Below are 24,821 nucleotides of genomic sequence, written 5' to 3'. Positions count from 1 at the left end.
AACTCTCTGTGATTAACCATAGAGTTGTTATCAATAAATTTTGTTCTGTAACATAAATTTATATATTTTTTAATGAAGGAACATAGATTGACATTTTCTTCTTTCAGGCGATCCTATTTTATTTTGAAATCCATCTAAACGTGCTTATATCAATTAACAGAAATATTTTCTTCATTAACTTATTAAACATTATTTTTCTTAACATGCTATAAAACTAATATTTGATTACTAAGTGTCTCCTTTGTTTTATAGAGCGTCTAATCCTTCCAACTGTGTTAGCAATTCCATGTATCAAGACCCTGGTATTATCTGCGAAATTCAAAACCCTATTCCATGTGATTACTCTTATCCATACAGGACATACAATGGATCATGCAACAACCTGCATATATCAAGACTTGGCATGAAAAACCAATGCTACTTTCGTTTTACTCCTCCCTATTATGAAGGTAAAGTATTAAAATAACTCTTTTGTGCCTTTCATTCTTTGACATACATGTCTAATAAAATATTTTAGAACAGCGCTGAAAATAGCAATAAACTACTGTTTGGGATAAGGGTCTTTTTATAGACAAAAGACAAATATAAATTTAATACGTGTCAGTACAATTTGATAAAAATGTTATAAATTATATAATCCTATATTATAGGAGAGTTTCTGATTAATGGTACACAGGGTACACGGGCATGAGCCAGGATTGACTAAACTGTGCCATGCAGATTTAATGCATTGAAGCACAAAGTGGTATCATTGTGGTATTGTGAGGAGATGTTATAGAAGGTGTTCTGACTTTCGGTAAGAAAATTAATATTATTTGGGATGAAGACTTTTTATAGACAAATATAAATTTAATACGTCAGAACAAATTGATAAAAATGTTCTAAAATCCGAACATATTATAGGAGAGTTCCTGATTAATAATAATACACAAGGTTCCTTGATATTAAAAAAAATATTATGACATGTATTTTGAGATGCTCAAATATATATTCTGATTGATGCTGAAATGTTTTGGATTAGTGCTGAAATATTCTTGAGATTAATGATTCACAAAATATTCTGGATTAGGGCTGAAAAATAAAATGAATCACTAACAGGATAATGACTTTATGTAAGATCAATTGCATATTTGATACGATGCTTTGTTTATTGCTGTTTAATGCCACAAGAGCCAGGATTGGCTAAGCTGCGTTATGCTGATTTGGTACAGCAATGCACTAAGTGGTATCACTGCGTTATTAAGGGAAACTGTTCTGGAAGTTTTCCTGATTATTACATTATATTAGTGTGACGTTATCAAACGAATATTTGTATGTTGTAATCTGAGATTATGATGGCAAATCCGAAAGTTTAGGAATAAATCAAGGCATGATTGTGTTTAAAGAAGTTACAATTGAAGACGCACATTCCTGTCATGCTATATTGATTTCATTCAGTAGCGATTGAAAGCTTATAAAAAACTTGCTGACCCGGCAAACGTTGTTCTGCCATATAAATATTTCTAGTGAATATTTTGGATGTTAATTATAAAATAACGATTGTATTGTAAGTGGTTGGGGATGGGATCTATGACATAAAGAGGAATGGAGCGCTGTAGCCTATGATCGCCGATAAAAACAAAAAAACACCAACCATTCATTTTCTCAATACAATGCATTTCATTAACATAACGAACATATACATCGTTTGATCTCTTAAAAATTAAATGTAAAGTGAAAAAAGTAATACATTTTTATTCTAAAGTATAAAAATGAAATAAAGAAAATCAATATTCATTTCGAAGAGCATTTGAGTGCACGATATTTTTTGTCAGTCCGTATTTAGCCAACACAAATAAGCTCGATGGTTTGCCAACTCTAGAACATACCACGTATAATCGTCGATGTGAAAAACATTGCGTGCCCAAATCTAAGCAGCAAACAGACATCATATGGCCTTACGACTTATTGATTGTCATTGCAAATGCCAATCTAATAGGAAATTGAACGCGTTTGAATTCAGTTTGCACGTCTGTGAGAATCATTGGAATTCGTGGAAGCAAAACATTTTCTGCTCGTAATTTGCGATTCAAAATGGGGGCGTCGATAGCGTTTTTCATCCATTTTTTAATGACCAATCACGTGCCATTGCACAGCCGTGGTGAGTTCAAATTCCGAAGTAAAATAACCGGAGATCCAACTTTCAGTCGTAGAAGGTGTGGTGATATGCCTTGCAAATCCAGTGAGTTCAAAAACTCTGTTGGATAATTTACAGCTTCGTTAGCATCGCAAACTGTATCGATCGATTTATGTATGATACCTGGCAACGATTGCTGCATCTTGAAATTTAAATCGTCGACGTCCACAATTTTTGCTGCTAAAATGGCTCTTTCTGCCAACCACGCATGCTTTATGTATTTTGTGCGTACATTAGGAAATATGCGGTCAATGAGAGCATTTTGCGAATTAACGACAATGCAAAAATTAGTGGACAATTTTATGCATCCAGTATTTTCACAGACAGCAACTTTTCCATCGCCCATACCTAACAATTGGTCCGAGAATGGCTCAGCAGATGGATCTTGTAGCATTTGGATATATTTTTAGCTGGACTTGTTCAACATTACGCCACAGTGTCAATGATTTCAAGTAAGCGTTGATCTCATCGGCGTACGTTTAACTTGGAATGACGGGATAGGGAAACCCTAATTACTTAGCGTTATGAAATATACCTTACGACCTATTCTCATACCTATTAATAGACATAAAAAATTTCATAAAAATCGGTCTAGCTCTTTCGGAGGAGTACGAACACAAACACCGTGACACGAGATTTTTATATATTACATTGATAATCTTTGGGGATAAATGATTTGAATTTCGCCAAGTTACAAAGAAGTAAAACTTTATAAATAATACAAGAATTTTATAATTTTAGATTGCGAAAAATTACAAAATTTTATATTTTTACACTAAGGGCTGTAACGAAGAAAATATGCTTGATTTCACAGGATGCGATTTAAGAATTTCGTGACAGAAATTGAAAATTTTGTCTAATATACTATTTTTATCTAATTATTTATTTTTTATTTAATTAATCTTATCTTTTATTTCATTGATTTTTTCTAATTCTATCTTTATTTATTCATCTTTTGACAACAAAATTTTTGTAAAACGCCATAAATTCGGTTGGTAATTTTAATACCACCAGTTTGAAAATTCGAAAAACTATGATGAATGCTTCAGAATACAATATCAATAGATAAATTGTAAAAAAAAGTTATGATTTAATTAAAAAATTATTATTTAATTCTGGTTAACTGCAAAGCTAATACATTACATGGATTAGTTCACTGCAAAATTCAGATTCTTGTACTTGGTAATGTATTATTTTCGATTAAATTTCATAAATTTCTTTTAATGGAATGAATACATATAATTAATTATCACAAGATTTCCAATCTTTTTAAATTTAAGATTTTCGGACTTTTAACATTATTTCCTCTTAACTTTGTTATTACTTTAATTTCAAATCATTTTTTGGAGGGATTTTGTTATTAAATTTGTTATTAAACTGTTCCAGGATCTGGAGGCTTTCGAAAATCTGTCAAAGGAGGCCCTTTGCCAGAACCAAGGGACATATCCTTAAAAATATTCAAGGATCATCGCAGACCAACAGATAAAGTATCCTTCCAATTCGCTACCTTTGGACAATTTATAGCATTTGATCTTGTTTCTTCTGTTCACCCATGTAAGTAATGTCAAGTTTCTGTAAAAATTAGTATTACTGTTAATGATATTACATTTCATATGGATTGTTGGATAGGATGGACTTTAATTAAGATACCATAAACAGAAAAATCCAATTAGTAAATGTAGTTATTCATAAATATTTACAATTAATAAAACAAACAAAAAATAATCCAGTCTTCAATAGACTACAACAGCAAAGCCACAGCTTATTCACAGAGAATGGGACAAATCTGTGTTGCAAAACTAATCAGAATCTCAGCAAAGTTCCGCTGTTTCACTACGCCAAATCGCAATTACATCGCCAAATCTGTGATTAGCTCAAAAAAAAATGTCAACATCAGAGGTTTAAAATATGTTTATTTCTAACCTCTATGATAACAATGTTTAGGCCGAGATATCCTGGTTGGTAGGGCGTTGGATTTGCGTCCCTTGGGTTGCGAGTTCGAACGCTGTCGGCCGAAGATTCTTCGTGTGTGGTGGCTGGCGCATGTATAAAGTATAGCTTTCTTGGTCATAAAGTCCTCCATGTCGAGAGTAATACCACTGGGGGTACTGGATCAGGAGCAATCGTTCTCTGTTTCAGATCTAAATTACGATCTGTGGATGAGTGAATGAAATGCATGAATACAGTCGGCCCCGTAAAAAGAGATGTGACGTGTGTGTAGCTAAGTCGTACACCTGGCCCTAGATGGCGCCACTCAAAAACAAGGGAAGCACCCTTGGCTTAAAATCACTGACTTCTAAAGTCAGTGGGCTAGTCTATGACAAGTGCTATTAGAAATAACAACAACATAACATTTTCTCGTCACTTCTCATACTAAAAGGACTCTTTGTTCCTATTAGTGGTGTTAAGGAGAGAGGTTTTACATATAAAATTGTTTAAACTAGTATTTAATCAGCGGAATAATCACCACAATCTTCATATTAATTTCCTAATAAAGTTTAAAAAATTAATTAAACTAATAAAGTTATAATTCCCAACATATTAAATTTTGGAATTTGGACAAAATAGTAATTTTAGAATATTTAGATATCTATTTTTAGTATCCTATGCTTCAGACTACAGTGAAGAAAATCGAATTTGCGTTTCGGATGCTTTTTTCCCACCGCTTGAAGCTAAAATTTGACGCACATCTATTATTTTTTATAATAAGGTCCTATTTCAAATTTTCATTTGTTGAGCTATTGCATAATGAATTATTGAGTTCATATACATGCGACAGTGCAACCCAACAGATACCCAATCTCTTGTCGAAATTAATTTCAAAATGTGATACTCTTATAGATTAACCTGGGGGGGGCACCTCGGAATGAGGATGAGATGCTTCCGGTATGTTGGTTGGATCTCGCTACCCTGGAGGATACATAAAAGATGGGTGATCTGGTTCCTCCCATCGATGGCAGAACATACTTCCTTCGGGAAGGGTTGTACCGTGGCCGGCGATAGCCCTTAGCACTCAACCACAGTTGTTGTTGCTGTTGCGGCGGTCCGATCATTCAGTATTTTTATCCGTGTGCTTTCGGGCGGATCGAAGAGTCAGATGTATGACTTAGTCTTATAGATTTTAGATGCTAAATTTGAGGGCAGATTAATCCATCTAGCTATTTATTTTTTGTAATTATCATGTTTATCTAGATTTAGGCAGTAGGACAGACAACATATCCAAGGCAGATGAAAAGTAAATAAGAAATAATTTAAAAAGGAATTTTTTAAATGAATTTTTAAATATTACTTTTTAAATTGTTATGTTGAAAAAACTTAGTATATTTGAGGTATAGTAAATTATCTTCATAATATTCATTCTGACTCTAGATATCTTAATATAGCAAAATAAGTGTTCAATATTTTTTTGAAGTTAATGTGAATTGTATAGACTTTTAAAGTATAGTTTTAAAATATTTATATGGCTTTGCCACTATATTAATTTAACAGTTTTGTTTTTCAGCAACTAATTGTTGTTCTAAAGAGAATGCAAACAAACCAGAATGCAAGCCCATTTCAATAAGACCAGATGACTCATTTTATTCCCAATTTAACAAAACTTTTATGGACTTCCAGAGAACAAAACAGTGTGATTGCCAAACAAGTAAGTTCAGCCTATAAATGTTTTAAATTTTCTCTGCTTTCTTTATTAACATTTAAAAATGTTTAATAATTCTTTACAGTCTTTTCAAGAAGATTCCTAAGATTCGCAATACAAAGTTACTTTGTATTTGAAAAATAGTAAACAGATAAATTTGTAATTAATGATTCATTTAGAAATCTATGAAGAATAAAGATTATTTACTTTTAATTAGTAGCAAATCATGAATGGACGATGATATTTCTAAACATTTTCAGTACAGCACAGTTGAAAATAAACAAAAGAAAAAAAACTGTACGGAATTATTTCTAAGCAAAAATATTAAAATTAATACGCGTAATAATAGACATTCCAAAGAATGCATTTGAAATCTTTTAATGCTGTCCTGTAAAAAATTCCAAATGCTCTAAAAATTGTTTCTATTATAAAATGAATAATGTTATTTTTGTTAAACAGAAACATGCTGAAAGTAATTTGTAGATGTAAATTGTTTTGCAAAATATCCTTTTCTTTAACACGAGGTACTAAAATCATCTAATATGATATAAATTGTTATTTATTGCTACAATTTAAGAATTACGATGAAAGTATTAATAAGAAGAGCCCATAATTTTGTACACAATAATAATTTTAAAAAAACCGCAAAGAATGGCAGTATAAAGGGGAAACGAAAGTAATTACTAATGACCTAATTTATTAGTTTTCGGAGTAATGACCATTTATAGTGTAGCATTTTCCACAGCGCTGTATCATTTTGAAAATACTGATATCACAAAACACCGTCAGCCCGTATGCGATCGACATCAGAATCAAAATTTTGACTAACGAGGAACTTCAAGAATTTGAACAAACGAATATTCGAGGGACAAGTCCATCGTTATGTGGTGGATGCTCCAAAATGTCCCAACACAATTCCTTTTAATTTTGCACGAATGGGCCGATGAAGTTCAAAGAGACCGAGCTTTTCAAACTGATCAAGAGCTGAGATAAAAGACTCAATGTCATTGGTAGTTGCGCTGAAGTAAAAAAAAAATTGTGGTACTTTCCGTTTTCATACAAAGAAATTTTATTATTATGTTTAAAATTATGAAAATTCATTAAATTATTTATTGATATACTGTCTTTTTATTCGGGCATCACTTAATACTCATTCCTTTTTTTTATCACACTTTTAAAGGTGTGAAATTTTTAAAAAAATTAAATACATGTAATTATTTTAGTTACTTTGTAAAACAAAGTATAAATTAATCAAAATTTTTTTAAAAAGAAATAAATATTTTTATTTTTATTAAACAGGAAAACATTTACAAAATGTAGCGTAAGATAAATCATCATAAAAACGAATAGCATTAACAATGGGTTGGTTGAGTTCACTATTTTTAATATATTTATTCATCAGCTGATGAAACAGAAGATTCGGTCACGATTTCCAAAATTAGCTCAAATGGCGTATCCCTATTTCATATTTCGAAAAAAATAATTAGATTCGCTCTTTTCAAGATTTAAAGCAGATTTCAAAGAGTAAAATTCTTAAATTTTTGATTTAAGAAAAAAGTAATCACAATTTTTTTTATAAAACAAAGATATGATTAAAAATGGTAATACTAGCATGTTGCATTAATGAAAGACTATTATTTATAAATAGAAACTATTTTGTCTTTTTCAATTATCATAGAGTTTTCTCAACTTGAGCCCCCTAATTAGAATCACTTTTATCAAAGAGTGATGCAGTAGGCCTGCGGAGAACTATCCACGCGGTGGTTAAAAGGCAACTAAATAAATTGTACATGCGGCGCAAATCGTACTTAAGATATGTGATCGAACTTAATATATGTGATTACGCTCGGAGTAAATTTTTTTTAAAAAGAAAGTATTGTTACGAATCTGAGATGCGGCTTTCCAGCATAGTTAGTTCCATGGGAGGTCCCAGAACTTGGCGACCATTTGGCGACTTGGCGACGAATTTGGCGACTTTGGCGCCAAAATAGATTATACCCGAAACATCGAGAATTTTCCCGATCCGTCTAGTAGGAACGGAGATACGTTACTGATTGGTTGAGAGGCTTCTAGCCCCGCCTCCTGAGACCTATAAAAGCACCCGCAGCTGCCGGGCAGTGGTGAATTGAGGAGAAGTCGGAAGCGACAGAGCAGAGCAGAGTAGTGTGAACGAGTCGTGAACGGGTCATAGTTGGAAGCGACAGAGAAGAGTCGTGGACCAGTGGAGTCGAAGAGTAGTCGGAAACGACGGCGAAGAACTCGTCTTCCAGGGACTAGCGGAGCAGCGACGGAGTAGAGTTGCTGTGTATACTGTTGTATGCTGCACGTCTCGGCTGAAGTTAATCGTGTGCTGTACATATTTGTCGTCTTTGAGCTGTCCTGTGTGTCTTCGTGTAAATAAACGTCGTTGTTTCATTTTCTACTGCCGCCTGCTGATTGAGTGTTCTCCACACCATATAACTCCCATTATCCAAACGAACCCCCGGAAAAAGTATATATAACAAATTAATCATATTTGTAACTTTTTGTAATAAAAATTGAAAAGAAAATAATATTATTAAAACAAATATATACAAGTTAAAAGCAAAAATTGTTTTGAAAATTACAAAAAATAAGGTTTTATTTTTAGTATATTTGGCTAAAATGATATATGAAGCAAAAGTCAGTCAATTGATTTATTAAAAATGAAATATAATTCTAAGTTCATGAACTAAACAATAAGCTACATTCCATCCTAATCTTTTATTATTCGGCTTAGAATGATAGCATTTCAATTTTTTTCACATCATAAACCATAACAGTATCTGTTAAGTTTTTTAAATGAACAAATTATTTATTGGATAGCTTAGGTACTGCAGACCGTATTGATAAATGATAATATGAAACTTGAACAAAAAATATATTGTTACGAAATTTCCGGGGTTCGTTAGGATAGTGGGAGTTATATGGTGTGGAGAACACTCAATCAGCAGGCGGCAGTAGAAAATGAAACAACGACGTTTATTTACACGAAGACACACAGGACAGCACAAAGACGACAACTATATACAGCACTCAATTAACTTCAGCCGAGACGTGCAGACAACAGCACACAACAGACTCTAATGCAGACCATAGCGCGCAACTTAATTCAGCACTCACTTGACTCCGTCGCTGCTCCGCTAATCTCTGGAAGGCCAGTTCTTTCTGTCGATTCCGACTACTCTTCGACTCCACTGGTCCACGACCCAATTCACCGTCTGCCCGGCAGCTGCAGGTGCTTCCTTTTATATGTCTCAGGAGGCGGGGCTAGAAGCCTCTCAACCAATCAGGAACGTTCGAGGCGTATCTCCGTTCCTACTGGAATGATCGGGAAAATTCTCGATGTTTCGGGTATTATCTATTTTGGCACCAAACTCGCCAAATGGTCGCCAAGTTTGTCGCCAAGCTCTGGGACCTCCTATGGAACCAACTATGCTGGAAAGCCGCATCACAAATTCGTAATAATATATTACATTTTTGCACTCATTATTCTAGACGGAGACTCATTTTGAAATTTTATTTATTTCTTTTTTCTATTTTGATTGTTAAAAACGCTTGCAGAATAGTAAAAAGATATAGATTAATTTTTCAGGGGAATTCAAGTGAAAACATTTGTATATATATATTAAATAACATTTAACAGCATTTTTAAACATTTATATATATTTTATTTAATTTGGGAACGAGAAACAACCCCTTGTATTAGGTGAATAATTACGCATCGCATTATTTTCCGAGAGCAAAGAATTAATTTTAACTTAAAGTTTTTATCAACATCTTGCCAATTCTAGAATTTAGAAAATAGCATTTAACTCTTGCATTCTTAAAAATGTTCGTATGAAGGTCCTGCAAAATATTGGAACGTTCAAGCGACTTGTTCAATAAGATGAAAAATTCCCTGTCCCCTCAACAACCGCAATGATAGCGTGACCTTAAAAAGTTGATATACATAATAGGACCCCACAGTGCTGATGGCTTCTCAGAAAATATATATGCACGGACATCCTTTGAGAGTTCTAAGAAAACTTCCTGTCCCTCAAATCCGTCTTGGCTAGCATCTCTAACAAACAAATCACGGGCCGTAAGTATTCAATTAATCATATTTGAAGAAAAGGGAATGATACTTGATTGTGATGTTCAGGTATCTAGCACGTCGTTGAATGGGCGTTTGGGGCCTTTCAAAATAAATATAATTAAAGATGCAGCTTTAAAAAATATATTATACAATATATATATTTTAACTTCTATAACTTTATATATATATATTTTATATGTAACTTCAAAAAGAATGAATGTCTAGAAACAAAAGTCATAAGAAGTAAATCAATAAATAAGGAAAACTCTAAATATTCAGAATATTTAATAAAACTATGTTTGATATTTTCACTCAAAACCACTTTTAAACATAATTACTCACCTGAATAGAACAGCATCTATATCAATTCGCAAAGGGAAGAAAGATTTATATAGTACAATACCTGTGGTAGCATTTATGCTAAAAAAAAATCTGATGGTATAAAACCTGCTCTAGCCGGAACACAAAAAAGATATCCTTATGGTATACAACATAGGTACCAGTCCCTGAACAGAGGAGCATTCTAATAGTACAATAAAGTCCTAATCTGTATACAAACAACTACTTCCAAGGAGGCGACATTTTTACCAACCTTTCCCAATAGAAAAATGCTCATGGCAATGACGTAAATACTAGAATTCATAATATTCAGTCCGAATTTTTGTTCACAATAACGCGAAAGAATTCAATTGCTTTTGTTTAATTGTTAGCTAAAAGTTCTCTATAGAAATAGAAATGAGTCTTTATATTTAAAATGTTGTCTCATTATTTTGTATGTTAATTTGTTTTCAGCGTACAGAGCTCAAAAGAATGGCGTCACTTCTGCTATAGATCTTTCTCCATTGTATAGCACCAGCGAAGACAAAGCGATGGAAATAAGAAGATTGGATGGATCAGGTTCATACACTTTTATCAACATCGATAAAATATTTTATATAACAACAAAAATGAACGAATAAGGAAATTAAAAATAATTAAAAATGATTTATTTTTAGAATTCTATATTTGCTATTTAAAATATTTGAAAATAATCACCAATTTCTAGGATGTCAGAAATGCTTTGCATTTCATGACGATGAGTGTAGAAAAGCCGACATTCAATATCAATTAGGGCTCATTTTTATATAATAGAATGAACTGGAACTGTTTGATTTTCGAATTCTATATTTGTCATGTAAATATTTGAAAGTAATCATTAATAGTTCTTGGATAGTTATCAGGCAGAAATGCTTTATATTTATACCATGACCAATATATAGAAGATCCCGAATTTAGATTTAATCAAGGATCTATTTTTCCAGGAATTGAAACAAAAATAACTGATTTTAGAATTCCATATTTGCCATGAAATGTTTGACAATAACCATTAACAATTCTTAAGTAGTTACGAATCTTAAATACTTTACATTTATTCTAAAACTATCAGAGTAAAAGAGCACGCATTGGATATTAATCAAGATTTTTTCTTTGTTTTACAAAGAATTATAACTAATTAATTTTAGAATACTGTATGCGCCAATGTTTGAAAATAATAATTATCATTTCTTAATTAATCAATGAAAAATGCTTTGCATTTATTGTATGATGACTATCATCGAAGTGCCTGCATTTAGTATTATTCAGATCTTCTTTTTGCGCAGAATGCACCGGTACAAAAATAAAGTTACAAAAGTAATTTTTGAAAATTTTGATGATTAGGCCACGTTGATTTGAATAGCTTTGTCATGCGCAGTGGATCTGTAGATAAATATTTAAAACCACGCATCCATATCCTAACCCACACCGATTATGATAGGATTTCTTGCCTTGTAAGTGGTTCGTATGGTACGTATTTTCACCTGCTTAGGACTGACAAGATATTCCGACTAAGCAAACAATGGTATCTTAATCTGACAATGACGTGTCTGACTCGAGATTCAATTTTCTGCTGTTTGCCACAGGACATGATTAGGGATTGCAATACAGGTATACCGGGATACCGAATACCGGTATTTTGAGCCATTTGTACAATTTTGTAATACCGGTATTCACAAGTTTAAATACCGGTTTTTCGGTATTTACTAGAAATTTTTAAAAGGGTCTCTACTATTTGTTCAGGGATCTCCAACATAGCAAAATAGTATACATTTTTATTTTTATGTCTCCTTAACGCGCGAAATTAATTAGCTAATTAATGGCTTAATTAATGCTTAAATCTAATTTAGCGAAACATGGATTATCCCTGAAAGAAAATATTGTATACATAACGACTGATGGAGCAACAATTATGAAAAAAGTTGGAAAGTTGATTGGTGCAAATCAGCAGTTGTGCTATGCACATGGAATTCAATTAGAGTAATAGATGTATTATACAAAAAATAAAGAACACAAGAATCCAAATACTGTGGATATAGAAACTTCGGATTCCAACTTTGAAAAGAGTAAGAGTGAGAGTGATATTGACAATGAAGATAATGACAATGTAATTGTTGAAGAAGATATTGCTAATGAGGATGAAATATGAACATATCAGGAATTGCTTCCTATAATTTATAAAGTTCTAAAAATTGTTAAGATATTTAAACGTTCTTCTATAAAAAGGATATATTACTTAAATATATACTAACTGAAAATAAAACAGACTATATGTTAATATTAGATTCTAAAACACGTTGGAACAGTTAACTCCTAATGATGGAACGATTTTTGAAACTGAGAAATCCAATCCAAAAAGCAATAATCGACTTAAACCTGTAAATTAATTTTTCAGATAGTGAATTCGACGTAATATCCAGAACTATATCAGCTCTACTTCCAATAAAACTGACTATTGAGGCATTATGTCTGAGAGATTCTAATAACAGCTAATGCAACAATAAATTTCATGTTGCAGTCACTGAAAGAACAGCACACATCACTATCTAAAGAATTATATATTACATTGAAAAATCGCACACAAGAAAGGCATGCCGAAATAGAAAATGTCTTATGGTATTTACATAATTATAATGATTTTAAAAATGAAAAAAATGAAAAGAAAATGACCAGTTCAAATCTGATTAAGTTTAGAGTAAATTTATTTAAAATTTTTTAACCACAAACCTATCCACATTCAGAAGAATTCGGTTCAATTATCGAAGTTTATGATGTCATTACTGTCGATAGAGAAAAGGAATTGTCTCTTGAACAAAAATTAGAATTAGCGATAAATAAAAAAAAATTCAACTTACCAAAATACAATACAGAAATCAGTTATATCCAAAACCATCCGACGAGAAATCGATTTATTTGAAGATGAGGGATTTAGAGGTAAATACTTGAAAAAAATATATCGCGCATTGCTAACAGTACCACCAGCTAGCGTAGATGCCGAAAGAGCGTTTTCGGAAGCTGGTAATTTTTACAGAAAATTACTTTTCAGGCTTAGTGACAGTACAATTGATGCATTATGTTTTTTTAAGATCACATTTCAAAAATTTGTAATAGTACCACAGACTGAATAGTGATATTTACACTATTTTTGTGATTTAAATAAATAAGATGTTCCTTTACTTTTTTGTGATTATATACTGTTATAATTTATAGGTTACAAATTATTTTTTGTGACTCTCTAACACTGGCAACACTCTCTAACAAAACTGGCAAATAAAACAAAGAAACACCTGTGTTTTCTTTCTTTTTCTAACATTTCTAATACCGGTATTAAAACCGGTATCCCGGTATTAAGATTTAAAAAATACCGAATACCGGTATTGAAATTTTGGTCCGGTATTGTAATCCCTAGACATGATCCATTCCTCTTTTTTTCTTCACCGTTTCCATTTATTATAGGATGACTTTTGCTCTTGATCAGAAGTCTGCTATCCCATCTACTTTGCGACATCCTGCCCTTTTACTCTTTCATGGCATTTTAGAAAACCTTCATCTTCGAAAGAAAGTCTTTGGTATTTTCCAAAAAAGTATCATAAATATGATTAAATTTCTAATTGATCATGCAGAATTATTACAATTAAACAAACCCTATCGATTTTTCCTTTCAATAATTTAATATTCTTTTCATTTTAGCCATAGTATATCCTTAAATCTCCTCAAGTACCTCAGGGTTTTTGTAATTGCTTTATATTTTCACTCATATTGTATATTATCATGTTCTTTCATCCAGTTTTATTGTACTCTAGATATTTTTAATTCTCGTTTTTACCGTGTTTTTTTATATGTTATATGGATTTGTATTTTGTCATTTGTATATTTCTTACCAATTGATTAAAATGTAATTTTTTTTATAATGTCCACACTATATCTGTACCAAACTAAAAAGGGTCCACATGAACTCAAGAAACGAAAGTGTGGTGTGGTGTTAAATATTTAGTTAAGCATCAATTTGTGGAATTTTCGTTAACTGAATTTGTGATACCGTAAACAGAAATTATTTAGTCACTTTTAGGTATCTCAGGTACCTTTAATTTCTTATATGGATTGAAATAACAATTTAAATTTTGCTAACAGGAATTGGCATTTCTTTGAATTTCAGATATCTTCCACCTCAGTTGAATAATTTAACTAAGAAATGTAATGCCTTTGCAAATCAAGCTATTAAACAGATGAAAAGTATTAAAACAAAAGAATTTTATTGATTGATATGGTCAATTCATTCATAGCGTATAAGTCATAAATGCCATGAGAACTTCATTAAGGGAATTAGGGTCAATTTTTCTTCTCTGCGTGCTGTCAAGTCTTTTGTATTTCTGTCTAATTCAATCATATCGGTTAGAATTATAATTGGGCCGGGGTACCCTGGATAGTAGGGCGTTGGATTCCCGCCCCTTTGGTTGTGAGCTCGAACCCCGCCGGCCGAAGACTCCCCGCGTGTGTGGTGGCTGCAGCCCGTATGAATCTCTCGTGGTCACAAAATCCTCCTTGTCGAGGGTAATACCACTGGAGGTACTGTATTAGGGGTGATTGTTCTCCGATTCAGGTCTAAATTATGAAGAGTGAATGAAATGCATGAATGAAGTCCGCCCCGTAAAAAGAGTTGTGACGTGTGTGTAACTAAGTAAAAGAGTTGTGACGTGTGTGTAACTAAGTAAAAGAGTTGTGACGTGTGTGTAACTAAGTCGTTCTCTTGGCTCGAGATGGCGCTACTGAAAAAACAAGAGACATAGACTTGGCTTAAACTACAAATTACTTCTTAAAGTCAGTGGGCTTGTCTAGACAAGAGCCAGTAGCAATAACAACCGGATTCTAATTAGCGTACTTATTTCATAATTGTTCAACCATATATTACTAAGATGTCTTTTTAAAAAAATGCTTCTATTATCCATTTATTATTGAACTTTTGGAAAGTGAATATATAACCACTGCTCAACTTTTGTTAAAGGAGTACTAATACAATTAGAGAAATACCTAAGCTTTAAAAATGGTGAAATTTCATTATTTTTCACATTATTTTTTTTATCATTTTATCCATTTATTTTTAGGGAAATTGAAATCTAATGATTCAAGTATAGGCACTCTTCTACTTACTGGAAAAGATCCAGCCGACCCATTTTGTCCGAAACTGCAAGAATCAGAGTGTTTTAAAGGAGGTATATATTTCTTAGTTTAAAATACATGCATTTTATTGTCGAATATTTTTGTATTACATTTAAAGGTTACATCAGTAAAAATTCACACATTATCATTCAATAAATATTATTTTAACTGCACTGAACTTTATAAGCAGCCTGATTGAAACTGACAACTGAACTTGTTGAATAATCTGACTATGCTATGTTTCTGAAACAAAATTGTGATAATAATTAATTTTAAATAATTGACTATGGAATACCTAATTTTGTATTTATTACTGACTCATACATAGTAAATATGAAGCCAGAATCTCTTGACTGCTACCTCAGAATATAGTGAAGTATGCTCTTTTTGAAGGACAGAAGTAAAATAATTTCCATCTAAACACACTCAACTTTGGTTTTATATGATGCTTATTGTCTTTAAAGCTACGATTAGTCCGTATTGGGCAATAATGATAAATTAATTTGCACAAGCATAAAATTAAAATATATCCTAAAAAAACAGGGGGAGAGGAGAAATATTTTTGCATTTATAATAAAACTAGCCGCTTATGGCGACCAGCAGGTTCGCCAGTATCAATACTCGCTGTTGTTGCTAATCTCCATGGTCTGACTTAGTCAGACCAAATCCAAAAATCCGTTGACAAGAAGAAAGTCAAAAACGAGGAAGAGAGAAGAATAAATTTCTCCCCAATGAAATCCTAAACAGCCCAGAATATTTTCAGCAGTGGCCTGATGCTGGCAGCATTTCGGGCAAAGAGGGTAAGATTTTTCACCCTGAGAAAAGAAAAGACATTTAAGGTGGTCACTGGCAAGGCGCGACAGGCAAGTGTTGGTTTTTCTATCACAAGGAAGATTTAAGGACTGCCCTGGCTTATTGGCTCTATACCAATCATGAATAGGGGGAACCATCCAATTCTTCTTGTTTAGGAATTTCACTGAGAGAACAGTTCTAAGTATGTGAGCTCAGCAGTAGATGAAGTCGCTAGGCTGCTTCCTTTCTTTGCAAGCCTGTCTGCTATTTCGTTACCAAGTAGATCCACATGAGAAGGGATCCACTGGAAATGAATATCATGTTGAAGTGAAATCAGCTTCAACTTCTGAAGAATAGACAAACTTGCTTTATCTCCAACATAGGTCCAATTGTTAAGGTGTTCCATTGAGCTGCGGCTATCAGTAAGAATCCAAAGGTTCTTATAATTATTTTCGTGTAAAATTTTCTTAAGTCCCTCATCGATTGCTAGAAGTTCGCTTCTAAAAACGGAACAGAAGTCTGGATTTCGCTGACATAGAAAAAAACTAGACTGAGGAGTTACAATATAGATGCCACTACCTGCAGAATTGTCGATTTTGCTGCCGTCAGTATACAATTTAATGTCACATTTAGGGATTTTATTAATGACTTCCAAGGCCAATTGTCTGAGGTATTCTGACGCATTTTCCTTTTTATTAATGGGAACAGGAAGGTTGAAATTAAAGTGAACCCTGGTAAGTTCTTCAGAAGGATTCTTGCATCATCCGTCGCGCAGTCAAATCAGGGACGCGTTCGAGGTTTAGAGGGCCAAATTAGATCAACTATTAAAATTTGCTGAGCTTAATAATGTTCAATACTCGCTAAAATGTTTAAATAATAATTTATGTAACTTGTTCTCAAAATGAATTTTTCAGCAACATTTTTTTAATCTTCAAATTTTGATAGTTAAATTATTTACTTATGTAGACCTTAAGCCGTTACGCCATAGTACTACGCATCTCTCTCTCATTTTTTTATTAGCGCCCTTAAAATTCATTTTAAACTAAAGTGAAAATGATGAAACCGCCATTAAGCTTTTTAGTGAATCCAATCATGTCTTTAAAAAAAAGTATGATAAATGAAAACAGAATCGTTTGGCATTGAACTCTTATGTGCAATACAAAATAATTTTCATAATTTATAATATGTTAAAAAATTATTCAACAAAAATGTCATGGATTCAATGAAAAATTCAGTTTTTATTTTTATTTTTAAAAGGATACAAATACTGCCAATAATAATATTTTATTTTTTTCAATTTATATATATACTTCAAAAAATTATGAAGTTTAAATTTTAGACAGTCCTTTGGTCTTATAGATTCATATTCTGAAAACTTTTCTTAATACTCCAATTTCTAAATGAATAAATAAGCGTTTCTATATTCTGCGATCAAATCTGGGGGATTTATTACGTTTTGAATATTACAATATTAGAACAATCGACATTTTCATAATCTAAGCCAGTCACTCTTGAGAAACCCTGGGAGATTATTGACTTCTTTGAGACGCTCGTTGAAGTGATAAAAAAAATCGACCGTTTTTATAGAATAGTGATATTGAAATTTTCATAAATCAGTCTGTTTTAACGATTGATTTAGTTGATTGTAGTACAACTTTTTTTATTTAAGATATTAGTGTCTCAAAAATATTTTGTTAAATATGATTCACAGGGCAGATGATATGTGTAAGACTTTGAAATTCGTAATTCATCAGCATTTATGGACTCAATTTACGCAGAATATAATTATTTATTTAACTTAGACCATTTATTAGCAGATGTGTGTCTATTACTATAGGTTTACAAATTAGTTGTTGGGATCCAAGTTGAGTAGATATCTTATAAATATTAAACCATATTTGACTTAAATAAAACTGTTTCATTAAATTAGTAATATTGGAATTGGAAAAGATCATAGAAAACGTTTCCTTGCGTTTACTTTTCAAAAAAAATCATAATTCATATTTATTTCGTTTCATACAGATAAGAGCTGAAAATTATACTTTCCAAGATTTAAATTTCAGTAACAGTAAACTTATATTTGAATTTGGACTTTGAATAATGTGTTGACAACACGTTGATAAAAGCTAATTTTTTTCCCATGCACACGAAATATGCTCGTGCAGATTAATTTTAATTTTATTTATATCTCAAGAAGTTTTCAACAAAATTTTCTCATATTCATCATGAACAGATCGATTAATTAACTATGTTTAGTTTTAAATGCATCAGACACTAAAAAAATAAACAGAATTGTTTGAAATAATCTGTCGAAAACGTATTAAGCCTTCAAAACCACTCCGTATCCGTTGAAAATAGTTATCAACAATCAGAACAGAATGCGCATGCGTGAATTTTCAACGCCAATTATGGTAACGCAAATGTGTGAATTTTCTACTCCAATTGGAGTAACGCTATGCAGATTAGAAATTTTTAATTTCCTTTATTCTGTTTTATTTTCATTCAAAAGTACTTCAAAATGAATCTGAAAGATCGATTAATTAACAATGTTTAGTTTTAAATGTATGAAACATTAAGAAAATAAACAGAATCGTTTGAAATAATCTGCCGAAAATTTCTTAAGCCTATCCTCTTTAGTGAGGGAAAAAAATGAAGCCGTACTAATTTGGCGGTGGGGAAATGAAAAGATTTTTTTTGTCGGGAAAGTTAGTTTTTTATTAATAATTTCAATTCTAATTAAAAATTCAAAAAAGGGACCCTAGGTGCACATTCCCGACCTCCAAGGTATGCATGTGCCAAATTTGATAGCTGTAGGTAGAACGGTCTGGCCTTATAGAGCGCCAATACACACACACACAAACTCACATTGAGCTTTATTATAAGTATAGATTATGAAGATATAATTGCTACAAATTGATAAAAAATTCTAAACGTGAGTTTATAGACAAGAATGGAATATGGATTTATAAATTGTAAAGTGACTGGAATTTGTTGTAAAAAGTGTCACTGAAGTTGCTTATGCATTTTAAAGTTGCTGAATGGAGTTTTGGACATTAAAATTTTCTATACCCTTAGAATGTCTGTAACATGTTGTTTAGTTTATGGTAGGGTTTATATTAAACCAGCACTGTCACCCTCCGTAAACTGCGCAGGCGTGGAATGAGAATAACGCATGCGCAAAGAGAGCAGATAATGATATGTGTTTGTCATAGAGGGAGAGATACATGCCAGACTTTTTGTTTGATCTCTTTCTGTTTCTGCTTAATCGTATTGGTATCGAAATTTATTTTTTTCTGTTTCTGCTAAATTTTTTTGGTATTGGACTTTTTCTCTTTCTGGTTCCGCTTAATCTTATTGGACTTTTTTTCTTACTGTTTCTTTTTAATCATAATGATAGATAAAATGCTGGTTTAATGTAAAGACATTTTTAGTTTGGTATTTAATAACGTAGTGTGTGCATAGAGGACTAACTATATTAATATTAATACAACTAACAAATGTTAATATTTAAATCTCATATGTTGCACATAAGAAGCTATTTTAAAATAATCAGTGATTAGTTTATAGTAGTAATTGATAATTCGCAGTTTACAATTCATTAATATTAATAAATTTAGCATGAAGCTGGTTTAGATTCTATCATGTTTTTGAATACTCAGAAAAAGTCAATTTTATGTAACAGTTTTAAACTTGCAGTTTGCTTGAATTTTGAAATCGCCATTGTTTTAACTAGCTGCATACACTCGTAATTGCCTCAACCCATAAAAAATTTTTAAATAATTTTTTTTTTTTTTTTGCATTTGAGCTTTCTTATATCGTGATTTTATATCGTGTCCTATATCATCTTGTATCGTATATCGTAATGTAACTTATTCGTGATATTTTCTTTAATTTTTTGTGATCTTTTTCTTTACTCTCTCATACATGATGCATACGAAAAAAAATAATGTAACCCTTAAAAAATTCGATTTCTGGATTTCGATATATCTTCTTGTTTTAGACCGCTTTAAGTCTGTAATAAGATATTTGGAATTACATCCGCTTGATTGTGAGCACTAGAACTCAAAAATGCAAAGAGAAAGATAGATGAAATTTGCTGTATAATTTGTCATCAAAATTAAACATGTATTGTAAAATTTGGACCAAATTTGGAGAGCCCATTTGTCAGTTTGTATATTCGTATATATGTTACGGCCAAAGCCCGAAATCGGCCAATTCGCGATCTGGCCAACGTTGCTGTAAACTTACCGGCCAATGTCCGATCTTTTCTTGATTTCGGGCTTTGGCCGGCCAATTCGCGAAATAGCTGGGGACGATCGGCCAAAGTAGAAAGAAAGGAATCAAGAGCACATTGTTTTACACCCTGTTAAAAATGAAGTATTTAAAAATGAGTACTTCTGTGTACTGTTTTTTATTTTTTTTTTAAGTACAATTGTTTCAGAAACGAGTTCAAATATAAGTGACACCTCTGAGTTAAAAATAAGCTTGTAATATATAAAAATATGATCTCGTGTTATTCTGTTCTCATATTAAAGCCATAATAGAAATTATTCAGTGAACGTATATACTTTAACAACGTGATAGCGTGAAGATTAGATTTGTGCCCTTCAAAATGAAAACATTATATCTTGAGCAAAGGCGTTGCGTATCGTGTATGAATACAAAGGCAAATTGAGTATTCAGTTTTCAATTTCAATGTCGAGAAACCCTGCAGAGGATTAGCGTATCTTCATTGAGACACTCGGTGAAGTGGTCTAAAATCGCTAGTTTTTATAGAAGAGTGATATTGAAATTTCATAAATCAGTCAATTTTAGTGATTGATTTAGTTGGTTGGAGTTCAACAATTTTTATTAAAAATATTGGTGTCTCAAGAATATTTTGTTAAATGTGATTCGAAGGGTGGAGGACCTATGTAAAAATTTAAAATTCCTGATTCATCGGAGCATTTATTGACTAAAGTTATATTAAATATAATTATTTAGTTAATTTAGACCATTTTGTTAACAAATGTATGACCCAAATTAGCTGATGGTAGCTGATTAGAATGATTATCCTAAGTATATTAAACTATGTTTGCCTTAAATTAAATTGTTTTATTGAATTAATAATATAGGTATTGTCAAAGCTCATAGAAAACTTTTCCTCCTTTTACTTTTCAGAAAATATCTTATTTCATTTTCTTTTTTTCATTTTATACAGACACCTGAAGAAAATTACAATTTTGTTTATTAAATTTGCAATAATAGTTGATTTATTTTTTAATTTAAACTTCTATCAATGTGATGGCAACACGCTGATAAAAGCTATTTTTTTAATTTGACGTGCTCGAGCAGATTAAATTGTAGCATAATTTAATCTAATCATAATTTATAAATTAAATTTTAAGCTTTAATTAAAAAAAGCTTTAATTTGATGCAAAAATCGATTTTGTGCTGTAATATTTTCTGGTTATAGCGACAAAACGCCGAAATTACGCTTAATTTTTAATTAAAATTCTAATTAAAAATTTTAAAAAATCGCTCCACGGTGCATATTTTCGACCTCCAAGGTATATATATGACAAATTTGATAACTGTTTGTCAAACGGTCTGGACTGTTGAGCGCCAACACACACACACACACACACGCGCGCTATCGCACAAACATACATTGAACTTTATTTATAAGCATAGATTATCACATCGGGCTTTGGCCAAGGATTCCCGGCCACTTCGTGAAATGGCCAGCCAAAGTAGAAAATACAACATTAATTGCAAGTATTTCGGACTTTGGCCAAACCTCTTGGCCAGTTCGCGAATTGGCCGGCCAATTCGCGAACTGGCCGTATTTCGGGCTTTGGCCGTAACATATATATAAAAGTGACAATCCAAATTGCAAAAACTTAAAGAAATGTTATTTGGTATGCCTTTTAGCGATAAAAATTGCTGATCGGTGTTAAAATTTGATGCCAATCGATTCAACAAAAATGACCAAGAAACACAAAACTTTATTAATATTAAATCACAACAAATGGAAGTTAAGTGAGGGGTTGAGATTGTCTTTTATGGACCGACTGTGACCTTGGAGGGTATGCTGCTTCTCCCCATCCTTACCTTTCTTACAAGTTCTGGGAATGCAGAATTTTTTATAAAGAGAATCGAAATGTCATATAAATAAGAGGAAAGTACTCAAGCCAGTTTTATGCGAAGTATTAGGTACAATCAATAAATAACGAACAGCGGTTATTTTATACAATTTATTAAATTAAACTCAAAAGTATTGTCCACATTTATTTAGGTATTAATTCCATTGTTAAAATAGTCACACAATGCTATGTTCGTAAAACGATAAGTATGAATTAGATATGCAATCACTCCTTGACTTCATCCTCTGTTTGAAATTGGTGTCCCCACAGTGTTTTTTTTAGCTCAATGAAGACGTGGAAGTCACATGAGGACACATCTACTCCATTGCACTATTGGATTAAAAAATTCCATCTGAATATCTACAGATGGAATCTTTGTCTTTGGGCTTTGTGTAGCCTAATGTTTTCTTGCAAAAGATGGCAACATGAGATTAAAACAGGTATACATTCGGTCCTTGACTTCATCATCTGTTTGAAATTGGTGTCCCCACAGTGTTTTTTTTAGCTCAATGAAGACGTGGAAGTCACATGAGGACACATCTACTCCATTGCACTATTGGATTAAAAAATTCCATCTGAATATCTACAGATGGAATCTTTGTCTTTGGGCTTTATGTAGCCTAAAGTTTTCTTGCAAAAGATGGCAACATGAGATTAAACCAGGTATACATTCGGTCCTTGACTTCATCATTTGTTTGAAATTATTTTCCCCCATAATGTTTTTTTTTAACTCAAAGAAGACGTAGAAGTCACTGAGGATACATCTAGTCTATAGGGCTATTGAATGAAAGTTTTTCATTTGAATATTTGCAGAATTACCTTGACTGTTTTGGTTTTGTGTAGTTTAAAGTTGTCGTGCAATAGAATAGCATCATGAGAATATTTAAAGGAATACAGGTTTAGAATGTCTAGACTATTTCACCTATTTTATAGTTTCCAATAGTTATACCATTAGGCAGTGCTTTTTATGCTCAAGGAAATTGAAGAGAGATTCTCCTGGCTATCGTGAAAGAAGGAAAGCATTTAGTATAGAGGCTCTTGAACAGCTTGGTTACCATTCTTTATCGATTCTTGCATTATGCATATCGCATGCATATCGAAATGCGCAAGAATCTTTGTATCAATGCAGCAATTACATTTCAGACTGATCTACCTTTTTCTAAATACCACAGTTTTGGTTTAATGGGCCCTGTCTAGTTATTTATTGACTAGAATTCTTATATCTCAGTCCTCTTTTTTCTTTTTAATGTTTTGATTCTTTCATTTCGCAATAACAGGTGATCCACGTCTGAATCAACATGCTACTCTGACGGGCGTGGTGACTATTTTTCTGCGAGAGCACAACAGAATCGCAACTATTCTGAAACAGATGAATCCACATTGGGAAGAAGAGAAATTATTTCAAGAAACCAGGTCTCTTTTTGTCATTCTGAAATGTTCATATAAAGAAACGTTTAATTATAGGTTTTACAATTTACAACGAAAATATGAATGGAATTAAAAAATTGAATAAGCGTTCAAATATTAATGAGGGCATCTTGAAGCCGAGACAGCCTATGCAGAGGCTTTACTTAACATCAAAAATCGTAAAACAAAATTGATGATTCAAAAGATTAAATAATATAATATATATATTAGTATGTATTCTATTATATGTATAAGAAAATATGTGATAATATCAAATTATCACATAATAAATATCACAATGTGTATCCTTTTAGTTGATACATAGTACTACAATATGTAAATTTTTGTTTGGCCATAATTAAATCTCTACAAATAATAAAGATGGTTGTATTGTACGTGTCTTTTGGCTTTCTACAGGTCAGACCGCTTGCCCTATAACTGCTAAATTTTATATATGTACCTTTCAGGGGAGAGATGTTCACCAAGAAGACTCATAGAGATGGTTTTAAAGTTTAAATAAGTATTTTAATAAATAAAAAATTAAGCTGAATTTTGACATTTCTCATCATATTATTAGTGCACAAAAAGAAATAAAATTTTATATCTTTCGAAAATTCAAAAAAAAATGTCTCTTTAATGATATTAGTTAAATATTATGCAATATTCTAAATTTTTTTAATTAAAAAAAATCTTTTTTATGTAATTTCTGACAGTATTACATAATTACTCTGAGATTCAAAACGTTTTCATCGTTTCATACAATATTTAATAGCGTGATTTTTCTGCATCACGGAGAGCTAACGAAAAATTTTTCTGTGTTATTTAAAAAACGAATAAAAAAGTTATAAATTCAGAAATTTAGAAGCTACATGAAACGAACATTTCGTTTTTAATAGTATTATGAATTTATTGGAATATGTTGCATTTATATTATTAACATAGCATATTGTAATATGTATAATATATAAAGGATGTTATTGGAATATGTCATTTATAAAGGCTCATGAACACTAAACAAAATTCAAGTAATAAAATTTAAATGGCTTTAATGCCTGTCAATTTGAACGGAATCTTCGA

The 24,821-nt window shown here is 31.8% G+C and overlaps 1 protein-coding gene across 1 annotated transcript in view; it reads left to right on the top strand.

The window, feature by feature from the left end:
- The window catches only part of LOC129988940 (peroxidase-like), a 46,757-nt gene that overhangs the window by 9,983 nt on the left and 11,953 nt on the right, over positions 1 to 24,821 (top strand). The window contains exons 3-8 of the mRNA XM_056097225.1: positions 253 to 449; positions 3,563 to 3,730; positions 5,679 to 5,819; positions 10,702 to 10,806; positions 15,366 to 15,473; positions 23,615 to 23,750. Coding sequence (XP_055953200.1) covers positions 253 to 449; positions 3,563 to 3,730; positions 5,679 to 5,819; positions 10,702 to 10,806; positions 15,366 to 15,473; positions 23,615 to 23,750 — 855 coding nt within the window. The remainder of the gene's footprint in view (positions 1 to 252; positions 450 to 3,562; positions 3,731 to 5,678; positions 5,820 to 10,701; positions 10,807 to 15,365; positions 15,474 to 23,614; positions 23,751 to 24,821) is intronic.

This window comes from Argiope bruennichi, chromosome 10 (genome assembly GCF_947563725.1).
Source record: "Argiope bruennichi chromosome 10, qqArgBrue1.1, whole genome shotgun sequence".
Lineage (NCBI taxonomy): Eukaryota > Metazoa > Arthropoda > Arachnida > Araneae > Araneidae > Argiope > Argiope bruennichi.
The sequence above is the reverse complement of the archived record's forward strand: the minus strand, read 5'-3'. Positions and strand labels throughout refer to the sequence as shown.